We start from the raw sequence: 12,515 nt of genomic DNA, 5'->3' as shown, positions 1-12,515 counted from the left end.
ATAGTTGGATGGATAAATGGACAGATAGATAGATAGATAGATAGATAGATAGATAGATGAATAAATGGTTGGATGGATGAATGGACAAATAAATAAATAGTTGGATGGATAAATGGACATACAGACAGACAGACAGATAGATAGATAGATAGATAGATAGATAGATAGATAGATAGATAGATAGATAGATAGATAGATGGATGGAAAGAAATAGAAATTACATACTAAAATAAATTAAATCAACAATTTTCTTGTTAATAGATCCAACAAACTCAGCGCCTGTGATCCTCGATGGGTTTGAGAAGCGGGAGGTCATGGCGTCCCACAGAGTGGAGCTCCCATGCAAGGCCTCTGGACACCCGGCACCAAAATACCGCTGGCTAAAAAACAACAGACCGCTAGAATCAGACTCCCGTTTCCATCAGAGCGCAACGGGCCTGCTGATCGAGAGAGCCCAGCCCAGTGACACCGGCAGCTACGTGTGTGAGGTGTGGAACAGCTATGGGAACGCAGAGGTCATAGGTCGTCTCACAGTAAAAGGTAGAACTCAAGTTTCTCCTGCCATATTTTTTTTATTGATTTCTAAATATCTTATTGATAAAGTTAACATAAGCAATGTCACTGTGTTGTTCCAGAACCTCTTAAAGGGGTGGTCAGTCCGCGAAAGGTGAAAGGCAGCGTGGGTAGCCAAGTGTCGCTAACCTGCAGCGTGACTGGCTCAGATGAGTATGAGCTCTCGTGGTACCGCAACGGCGACAAGATCCACACCGGCACCAATGTGCGGATGAACGGGATCAATAAGGAGAACCTTGTGATGGACGGGATGGCGAAGAGTGATGGAGGAGTATACCAGTGCTTCGCCAGGAAGGCCAAAATGTCAGCTCAGGATTTTGTGCAAGTCATTTTAGAAGGTCAGCACCATCCCGGCCTTTTAATTTTGGTTCGTTTTGGTTTCTTAAACTTAATAAAACCATCTTTATCCACAGATGGAACCCCTAAGATCCTGTCCGCCTTCAGCGAGAAAGTTGTCGGTCCGAATGAGTTCGTCTCCCTGATGTGTCATGTCAAGGGAACTCCACAGCCTGCCGTCACCTGGACGTTGGACGATGACGTTGTCACAAAGGACAGTCGGCACCGCATTGGTCACAGCATAACGGCAGAGGGGAACGTGGTCAGCTACCTGAACATCTCCCACACCCAGGTCCGGGACAGCGGGGTCTATCGCTGCACCTGCAATAACTCGGCGGGGACGGTCTCCTACCAGGCTCGAATAAACGTAAGAGGTGCTTGTCAGATCAGCTCCTCCAAAACACACACATATATTTCATTCTGCTCATCTCAATTCGTACATGAGACGAGGGCCTGACTAACATCTGCTCTTATTTTTATTTCTGTTGAGCTTTCTGTGCTTTTATTGCTTTTTTCGGTCATGTTCACTCTTTCATATGGATTGATGTGTATTTGTTTTCTTCTGTGGGTTTCCAACCAGACTCTTAAAAATAAAGGTTGTTTATTTGCATAAGTGGTTCCATGAAGAAACTTTAACATCCATTGAACTCTTTAAAGAAGGTTCTTTAATAGTGAAAAAAGGTTCTTCAGATTATTAAGATATTCTTCATACTAAGAGGGGCGTTTAAACAACACAGTCTTCAACTGAAAATTTAAAACTTTTGGGTAACACTTTATTTCGATAGTCCACTTTAGACATTCTATTAACAGTAAGTAACTTTGTAACTACATGTCAACTAGCAGTTAGTCGAGTATTAGTAGACTGTCTGCTTAACACTTAAGACTATCTTCTAACACTTTCTTTGTCAACTTATTCTACTAACCCTAAACCTACCCTGTCTACTCTGAGAGTTAGTAGACATGTAGTTGCAAATTAATGAGAATTAGTTGACATGTAGTTGACATGTAGTTACAAAGTTACTTATAGTTAATAGAATGTCTAAAGTGGACTATCGAAATAAAGTGTAACCAACTTTTGTTTCAACTGTTCATTTACACGACAATTTTAAACTTTTTAAAACGGGTTTCAAAGTGCAAGTTTTTGAAAATGATACCATTATTGTGCAGGCGCATAGTGTTCCTTTGCAAAGTGACATCGCCGACTACTGGCCTGGCATGGATATACGGCATTTTTAGTAATTTTCGCAGATCCGTGTGAATGGGGACCATTTTGACAGCACTGACATCTGTACATAAAACTGTTAAAAAACGCAAAGGAAGAAGTTTTTCGTTTTTAGTACATCGTTGTCTTTAATGTACCCACATAAAATTGAAGCATATTCATTAAAAGGTTCTTTGTGGACATTAGCTTTAAATGACGTAAGCCCCGTTTCCACCGCAAGAACTTTCCCCAGGAACTGGGGACTTTGGGCCAGAGCTCTGTGTGTTTCCACCGCAGGAACCAGGATCTAAATAAAGTTCCGGGTAAAAATTTGCCCCTCAGAAAGTCCCTGCTCGCGAGGTAGGCCGTGTCCCAAATGGCACCCTAAATCCTCGCGGTCTTCCTCTGAGTCCGCACTTTCGTGACGTAATACTGCTTTAACTGTCGGGTAGAAGTCTGCTGCGGGGCTCGCACCATTGCGGGCTCGGCAGAAGTGTGGATCGAGGGCGCATAACAGCCGCAAAGGGGGCACTCACAAGCACCCTTCTGAACACTAAAATGACAAATGGGACACCCTATGGCAGGGTTCCTCAAATCATGCCCTGGAGGGCCAATGCACTGCAGAGTTTAGCTCCAACCCTGATCAAACTCCCCTACCTGTGATTTTCTAATGATCCTGAAGACATTGATTAGCATGCTCAGGTGGGTTTGATTAGGGTTAGAGCTAAACTCTGCAGGAAAGTGGATCTCGTGGGCCAGATTTGAGGATCACTGCCCTACAGTCTCGTGGACTTAACGGACACGCGCACGTGGCGGCCATTGTAAGTCCGTAAGTCCGCAATCGCAATTGTTCCATTTGGGAGAGGCCTGTAGTACTTTTTCAAAGGTCCGGAACTTTCGGGGGCGGGACTTGGGCGCTGAACATGCTGATTGGTTGAGTTCACGCAGCATTATATTTCAACCACCATTTATTCACATACATTTTTATAATATTACTGTTATTGTGTCATGAAATGCGTTTCCCGACGAGAGCAGCCTCAACTCGGCTAGTCCTTCTGACATTTGCCGCTGGCTCTGATGTCTCTGTAGTGGTTAAACATAAGATATAATTAGTTTTGGGTAAGTCTAACAGGTAATCTTTGGTCTTTATTCTATTATTCTATTAATATGCTAAAATGAAAATGAAAAGAGGCAATGTTTGATATAATATTTTGTTTAATTGTATTGTATGTACGTTTCCTGAACTACATTTCTGCAGCTATTAATATGTTTAAATGAAAACGAAAAGAGGCAGTGGTGTTTGATATCATATTTTGTCTTATTGTAAATACAGTGAGGAAAATTGCAGTAGCCAAGGCGAGCTGACTGACGTTATCAAGTACGCTGCTGTTCCATTTGCAAAATTACCGAACTTGCATCGTCCCGTCCACGGGAGTTCACACTCCCAAGTCGAACTTGCAAAGTCCGAACTACTGAGGATGCAAGTCCGAAATTTGCATACTTGGTATTGAGAAATGTGCTCAGACCTACGTCACCAGACTATTTGCCTATTCTTCACGGTACTTTAGACCGCGATGGAAACGCAAACAGCAACAGGTCTGGGGGAAAACAGTTCCTGGGACAAATTGTTCCAGGTAATTTAGGTGGAAAAGCGGCTGTAATGGATGGATGCGTGGATGGACGGATAGATAGATAGATAGATAGATAGATAGATAGATAGATAGATTGAAAGGTTCTTTGGGGAACCCAAAATGTTTTTTCTATGGCATCACTATGAAAACTTTGTTTTGGAACCTTTATTTTTAAGATTTCAGGGCTGTAGTTCTTCAAAGAAATTTTTCATGTAACCCTAACTGTTTCTTGTGTGTATGTAGTGTCTGTTTGTGATCACTTTACTTTTTCTTCATCATTAATTTATATTAATACTCTTTTTCTTTCCCTTCTTTAGAACAAATAATGTTGAAATTCTTGATTGACTAATTCTGCAACAACCTGGCAACCACCCACAACACTCTAGCATCACTTTTGCACTAACACAACTCACATTTTACTTTTCTAGTTTTGAATTGTGATTTTTAATTAGAGTTTGCAGACCACACACAGAATAGCATATTTTTAACAATATGTACTTTAAAGAAAAATATTAAATTTTTATTTCAGTGTTTTTATTTTATCTGCAAGTACAGTTTATCTTTTAAAATATACTATTAAGGTTTGAAGTGCACCTTCAATATAACACAAGGGTGTATAAAGGGATGAAATGTGTGAGAAACAAGCCATTTAGGAGTATCAAAATAACCATCCTAAACGTTTACTTTCTGTTTTCTGTTTCTTTGATCTTAGAAAGGCCCTCATCCATAAACCATAAATCTACATTTTCTTTATTATGTTTTGCTACATTTACTGCAAATTGGATTTTCATCCCAATGTCAATATTCTTTTAAAGAGAAGTGTTTCTTTTTTGTACCCTGAAGGTCCTGCTGACATACGACCAATGAAAAACCTCACAGCAATAGCTGGCCGGGTCATGTACATTCACTGCCATGTGATTGGCTACCCATATTACTCCATCAAATGGTACAAGAACTCCAACCTTCTCCCTTTTAATGACCGTCAACGAGCGTTCGAGAACAACGGCACGCTGAAGCTGCTGAACGTGCAGAAAGAACTGGACGAAGGAGAGTACAGCTGCCATGTGCTGGTTCAGCCCCAGCTCTTCAAGAACCAGAGCGTCCACATCACTGTGAAAGGTAGCGATACTTGACTTAGTTAAATGATGTCATTAGACTAGCTTCTTCATTTGGTATAGCAATATTTACCAATGTTCTCTGGTTGTCGTCAGTGCCTCCCTTCATCCAGCCGTTCGAATTCCCACGTTATTCCATCGGCCATCGCGTCTTCGTGCCCTGCGTTGTGCGCTCAGGTGACCTTCCCATCTCTATCACCTGGGAGAAGGATGGAAAGCCCATTAACGCCAGCCTGGGGGTGACCATCGACAACATCGACTTCACCAGCTCCATGCGGATCTCCAACCTCCAGCGAGTGCACAACGGCACCTACACCTGCATTGCCCAAAACGATGCCGCCGTCGTGAAATACCAGAGTCAGCTCATTGTTAGAGGTAAGACTACATGTTTAGCATCCTATTTTGGACTACAATAATAAAAAAAAACTTTTACAAAGACAGAACTTGAATGTGAATTTGTGGGGTGTTTGTAGTTCCACCAAGGTTCAAAGTGCAGCCTCAAGACCAGGATGGAATCTACGGTAAATCTGTCATCTTGAACTGCTCTGCGGATGGAGAGCCACGGCCGACTATTGAGTGGAAATACTCAAAAGGTACATGGCTTCATTGACAGCTATAAACTTGCATACAAAAATCAATTTCCTAATTGGTATTTTGTCTTGTAAATACAGTGGGTACGGAAAGTATTCAGACCCCCTTAAATTTTTCACTCTTTGTTATATTGCAGCCATTTGCTATAAGGGGGTCTGAATACTTTCCGTACCCACTGTATATATAAACATTCTTAAAACAAGATACATTTACTTGAGAAGCACAGTTGTGTAAGATAATAATGCATAGTTCAATAAACATAATACACTTAGCATTCAGCTAATATACTTTGAATTAAATTAATTTTTCAAAAATTTTTTTTATTTCTTTTCATTTAAAACAATTTTCCCAGTGAGGACAAATAAAATATAACTATAATAATAGTAGTAGTAGTAAAAATAATTCGAAATTTGTTCTTTGACATTTAGATTTTCATGGATATTTAGATATTTTTTACTAAGAATCAAGACAAAATGATAGCTTTTTTCTATTTTAAGAATAAACTTCACTTTTTTATTTATTTTTATTTTTTTATAATTATAACAAAATAACAGTGGGGGAAATAAATAAAATTCTATAATAATAATAATGATGATGAGAGTAACAATATACTCTGAAATTTACTTTCATGGCTATTAGGATCATAGCTTTTTCTCTTTCAAGAGTAAGTGGTAACTCTTTACTGTAAGATTCCATTTGTTAACATTATTTAACAAGATTAGTTAACAACCTAACAATGAAAAATACTTCTAAATCATTGATTAATCTTGATTCCAACATTTACTGATACATTATTAAAATCAGAAGTTGTATCTATTAATGTTATTTAATGGACCAGAGCTAACATGAACTAACAATGAACAGCTGTATTTTTATTAACTAACATTAGCAAAGATGAATAAATACTGCAACAAATTGCTCATTTATAGTTAATGTTAGTCAATGCATTAAATAGTTAACAATGGAACCTTATTGTAAAGTGTTGATAAATAAACTTTAAAAATTTGATTTTTGCCAGTGGAGAAAAAAAACTTCTATAATAATAATAATAATAATAATAATATAGTAGAAATAATTCTAAATTTGTTCACTGAAATCAAGTTTTCTTGGATTTTTTCACTAAAAATAAATCAGTTATTTGCCAGTGGGGAAAAATAAACTTTTATATTAATAATAATATATAGAAAAAATAACTCTAGATATAGATATATATATCATGTATATAGATATTTTTTACTGAAAATCAGTACAAAATGATACTGTAGCCTTTTATGTGTAATAAACTTCACATGTTGTGCATTTTAAAACAATTTGCCAGTGGTGAAAAAAGGAAAAGTATGATGTAACTGAAGTTTTTTTAGCAGGTTTTCTATTGTACGTCTTCCTCTCTCTCTGTGCCAGGTGCTGGGGTGCCCCAGTTTCAACCCATCGCTCTAAACTCGGGCTTCAGGGTCCAGCTGCTTGGGAACGGCTCACTGCTGATTAAGCACGTTCTCGAGGAGGACGCAGGTTATTACCTGTGCAAGGTCAGCAATGACGTGGGAGCCGATGTCAGCAAGTCCATGTACCTCAACGTGAAAAGTAAGAAACAATATTGTACAGATACATAAGATGATCGTTTCAACGGTTCGCTTTGTAGTTCTGCTAAAATTCTAACCCTTCAACCGTACATGAATATTTAGGTGTCTGTTAAGAGCTAAATAGTTAGTGAGACACTTTTGTCCATTGCACCTGAAGCAAGCTTTTTTTTTTTTTTTTGCATTACTTAAGGACACAGTGGAGAAAGTTGTTATGCCTGGGGCTCGAACAAACAACCTTCTGGTTACTGCCACTCTTAATACACTTGCAAAACCAATCAAATGTGTGTTTAGGTCCCAGCTTTTTTGTTTTGTGCAGGCTTGGAATTATTTTTTGCAACGTTCTTGTCAATATTACGACTAAACAAGAGAGGATTGTGGCAGGTGAGAGGGTCTCTTTGTCTGTCTCAGACGCGTGTGGGTGTTTATCCACGAGTAGCCAAAAACCCGTTTCCCCCTCATTACACTGTGAACTCCAGTAGGAGCTGACATGTGGAAAAGCGTGTGCTTTCAGTGTTCTTAATGTGTGTGTGCATGGCTCACTTTTTCTGTTTCCACCCACTCTCTGTTACACTCAGTTACCACACACATACAGTATAAACGCACAGGGAGAGAGAGAGAGAGCAATAGAGATTACCTCAGACTATAATTTCATCAATTTCTTCTTCATGATGCTTGTGTAAGAGGTATTCAATTACAAACTATCCAAAGAAGATGATAGGAACAGAAATAGGAACAGTGGTGTTTATTTTAAAGACAGCATGAAACTTGTCCACAACCCATCTTGCATCCATTTTACAATGCATTCAGAGAAAAACAGAATATAATATAAAAAATAATAATTAATAGTGCTGTCAACCGATTAATCACGATCGCATCCAAAATAAAAGTTTTTGTTTACATAACATATGTGTGTGTACTGTGTATATTTATTATGTACATGTATATATAAATACACATACAGTACATACAGCATATATTTTGAAAATATTTACATGTATATGTTTATATTAATATAATTTATATTATATATAAATATATTTAATATATAAATGTAACATATTTTTCTTAAATATATATGCATGTGTGTGTGTGTTTATACGTACATAATAAATATACACCGTACACACACATACTATGTAAACAAAAACTTTTGGATGCAATTAATCGCAATTAATCATTTGACAGCACTAATAATTAATCATGTTTATTTATTAATAATTTTATTAATAATTTTAATATTTATATTTAGGCTATTGTTCAAATGTTTGGTGTCAGAAAGATTTTCTGTTTGTTTTTGAAAAGTCTCCTTTCAAGGCTGCATTTGTGAAAACAAAAAATATTATAAAATAGTACATTTTAAAAACATTTTTTATTTATTTGCTAATTTATTTTTATTTATTTTATTTTAAAATGTAGTTTATTCCTGTGATGCAAAGCTGAGTTTTCAGCATCATTACTCCAGTCTTCAGTGCAGTGTTAATTTTGTCGACGAAGACGACAACGAAAAATATTCGTTAACGAAAAATTTTTCTGTGACTAAGACAAGAGGTTGACAAGCTAAAACTAATATCTGATGATAAAAACTATGACGAAATTTATGCTTGACGAAATTTAGTCTTCGTTAACAAGACGAGACGGGACAATAATGTTATTTGAGGACTATCGGACATTCAAAATACATCCTATAGGTTACTGTCTTGTCCTTCAACATGTGCGTCCCTGTCATTAGATTGCAATCGGATAATGGGCGTTCACATATCTAGTCTCAGTATGGCAGCCGCAGTGGATGGATAGGCTACCAAAACGCGAACTAGCGATCTGAAACAATGGTCTCAGCACCTGAAGTGTTAGGGATAAGGTGACCAGACGTCCCGTTTTTCCCGGGAGTCACAATTCGTTGTCGATTAACTTAAAGTTAGTGAAGTCTAGGCAGAATCGCACTGATAGAAGTGCTCTCTCTCGCGCACGCTCCACTTCTTCAGTTCTCATATAGCCTACAGCGCGCGATCAGTTCTCAGTGCTCAAATACACACACAGCAGTCCAAATGTCTATCATGTAGAGTATCTCACGTAAATACAGTCGGTTATGGATTAAGTGAAAGCAAACAGGTGGGTGAACTGAAAACTGAACGTATGTCAGTATTACATGCATGCCTTCCATCTTAAAGGGATAGCATTCCTAATGTTAACCAACAAAAGATGTTAAATAAATATGTTAAGTAAACCTACTGTATCTGAAAAATGAGTTTAATTTGTATCTCTTTTGTATTTGCCTTATTGTCTTATTCTGCTTCTTTTTCAAAAATTATAAATTATGCATATTATAACTATAATTTTTATAAGTTGCTCCCTTTTCTCTACTGAAGGGATAAAAGGGATAGTTCACCCAAAAACGAAAATTGTCATCATTTATTCAAGTTTTTCCTAATTCAATCCTTGATTAAAATTTCTCATAAACTTAATTGATTTGGTCTAAAGAGAGAAGAATTAATGACAATTTTTGTTTGAAGACTACATATAAAATAGTTTAAATGCAAAATAAAATATAAAAAATATAAATATTTATTAATAAGATTTATATTAGATTTATTTAGATTTATTATAATAAAACCTAGAACATGCTTTCCAGGTAAACTGGGTCAATTTTGATTTGATGTTGACTTCTTCAAGTATGTTTATTTAAAATGTAGTAAAATCTTTACACCTTATTGTGTGACTCAAATAAATGCTGAAATCCATCTGATTTAACAGCGTTTTGAACTGTTTTAATGTCGGGTTATCCGACTATTCCCTGTCGTTCCCTGCGTTCTCATTTGATCAGAATGTGATGTTAGAGAGGCTTATTTTCACACCCTGCTCTTATCAGCACGCAGCAGGAGCTTCCCTGCAGAGCCGCTCTCTCTGCCCAATACAATCTCTTCTTCATCCTCTTTCCCTTCCTCCCTCCCTCGCTCTCTCAGTCTCTATTCTCTCTGCTGCTCTCCTTCTCATGTCGTGTAACAACACACAGACAGAGCTCTGTTCTCCGAGAGATCGATCAGGCTGACAGGTGAAATACTGTGTCGTGTTTGTGCGGAGAGCTCTGCTCCCAGAGGCACGGCTCTGTTGTTGTGGCTCACTCTTGTAACTCGAGTCTCCCTGAGAGGTTTGTTTCAGAGTCCACTATGATCTCTCCAGTTTACCGCAAACAAGTTCCTCATTAAGATCAGCCGTGATCAGCGCTGAGAGTTCAGGTCGTGTCCCCCGTGGCTACAGAACAGAAGGAGAGAATTCTACCCTTCTGGAAGAAAACAGAAAAATTACTTACTCAATACTTACTCAAATCTAATTGCTAGGAAAATCAATAACAGGTTTGAGTTTGGTTTTCAGTATTAAGAGATTAACTTCTTAATGGGAAGTTCATATTTAAGTGTTGTTAAGTGAAGGACTTGCATGCGAATGTATCTTACCTAACTGTGTTATGTCATTGGCTAGTTTTAGAATGGAATACACAGTAAAAAAATGTATTAAGAGATTAACTTCTTAATGGGAAGTTCATATTTAAGTGTTGTTAAGTGAAGGACTTGCATGCGAATGTATCTTACCTAACTGTGTTATGTCATTGGCTAGTTTTAGAATGGAATACACAGTAAAAAAATGTTAAGTCATAAATAGAACAAACATTATTGGAGTACATATTACAAGAAAATAGTGAACTGCTGTCTATGCAGTATATCAGCGTATACATATTTATCATTTTTTTATTGTTTTTATAGTATCTGAAAGAATATTTTATGCATTTAATGTTTGTTACATTGTTGCAACATGATCTCATCACATTGCATATTTAATTCATTAAATGTGTGGTTTAGTTAACAGAAATAAAAAGGAAAATGACATTGTGAGATAAGAAGTCACAATTACTATAAATAAAGATGCAATAATGATATTCACATTTATGAGAAATAAGTTGCTTTTTATAAATTACCTTTACTTTTTTAATAGTAGAAAGTGGGTGGGAAAAGGCTTCCATAGATAGGTTAAGCTGAGTGCATTGCATGGAAAGCTTATTTATTCAGTTTCAGATGATGTATAAATCTCAATTTTGGGAAATTGACCCTTATGACTGGTTTTGTGGTCCAGGGTCACATTTAATGTGTATTATGCACAGTATACATACTATATACTGCAGAAATAGTAAAAGTAATATGGTCTTAGTATATGCTACTTAGACTGTATGAACAAAAGCTGACGTTGCTGCTTGATTGTACAGTGTAATTTTCAGGAAATCCTGCTGATAAAAAAGCTATGATGATCCCATGAAACTCTCTATATAACAAGACATAATCACATCAGAGGCTGTTTTACCATGATCCCTCCCCTCTTTCGCTCTGATTGGCCGCACGCTTTTCCATTTTCAGCATCATGATGCGGCTCATTCTCCACGCAAAACCCAATGGTGCAGTAAAGAAGGATATCAGGCTGCGGTGAACACGGCCACTTAACCAGTCAGCTCACTGTTTACCCCGGTGCATCGTGGGGCAGGAGCTGCTGTACACATGCGTGTAATCTGCCCGCCAGCCCAGTGAGGCGGAGGGTCTTGGCCTACATCCCCCACACACGGCCCTGAGCGCTGATGTGATAGGGGATGATGGGTGCCCTCAGAAAGCCTGCGGGGAGCCAGGAGCCGCTATGAGACTGAGACAGGAGAGACATTACACTGCAGGACGACTCTGTCTCCAGATCCACTCGTTCCGGCTTCATTTGTAGCATTATGCGGCCAAGAAATTAAGCAAATGATAAACATAATAATTTTGCCATGTTGCGACAAGCTGTCACAGTTTATATATTTATAAGATTTATTATATATACATTTTCTATTGTAATTTTATATCATAAATATTAAATATATAAAATTATAAAATGTAGGTAATGCTTTACAATAAGGCCGCGTGTCCACCAAAGCGTTTTTCCCCGAGGCTAGTGTATTTTTTCAACTGTTCTCAATGGGAGCGCTGCGTTTTTTAAAATGCCAAGAGCATGCCGAGCGCTGAGCGGCTTTTTCATGCTGAACGCTCGGGCGTTTTTTCCTCAGCGCTGAGAGTTGAAGAATGTTCAACTTTGAGTAAAACTGTCACTGTTTAGTGAGCTAACCAATCACAGTGGAGGAGGGGCGGGACTAATACCGACCAACCGTCACATCCTGCTTGTACTACGACTAAACAACAATAGAGAAGTTAAAGGGGTCCTATTATGCTGTTTTACAAAGTCTTGATTTTGTTTTGGGGGTGTCCTAGAACAGGATCTCATACTAGGTTGTTTGAAAAACACATTATTTTTCACATATTTTACATTATTACAACACCTCTCTCCTCAGTCTGGCATGAACGACTCGAATAGTTCCTGTACCAAATGAAGGCCCGCCTTCTGAAATACGAAATGTGCTGTGATTGGTTAGCTGAGCCAGTGTGTGTTGTGATTGGCAGCACTCGGCACCTGGTCGGGAAAT

At 37.8% G+C, this 12,515-nt stretch overlaps 1 protein-coding gene across 1 annotated transcript in view; it reads left to right on the top strand.

The window, feature by feature from the left end:
* dscama (Down syndrome cell adhesion molecule a) overlaps positions 1–12,515 on the top strand; it is an 86,132-nt gene that overhangs the window by 48,224 nt on the left and 25,393 nt on the right. Inside the window, exons 5-11 of the mRNA XM_016576502.1 lie at positions 262–540; positions 636–911; positions 987–1,283; positions 4,585–4,860; positions 4,953–5,231; positions 5,330–5,449; positions 6,849–7,028. Coding sequence (XP_016431988.1) covers positions 262–540; positions 636–911; positions 987–1,283; positions 4,585–4,860; positions 4,953–5,231; positions 5,330–5,449; positions 6,849–7,028 — 1,707 coding nt within the window. The remainder of the gene's footprint in view (positions 1–261; positions 541–635; positions 912–986; positions 1,284–4,584; positions 4,861–4,952; positions 5,232–5,329; positions 5,450–6,848; positions 7,029–12,515) is intronic.

The sequence above is a fragment of the Sinocyclocheilus rhinocerous genome, unplaced genomic scaffold, assembly GCF_001515625.1.
Source record: "Sinocyclocheilus rhinocerous isolate Xijiao unplaced genomic scaffold, SAMN03320098_v1.1 scaffold623, whole genome shotgun sequence".
NCBI lineage: Eukaryota > Metazoa > Chordata > Actinopteri > Cypriniformes > Cyprinidae > Sinocyclocheilus > Sinocyclocheilus rhinocerous.
The sequence above is the reverse complement of the archived record's forward strand: the minus strand, read 5'-3'. Positions and strand labels throughout refer to the sequence as shown.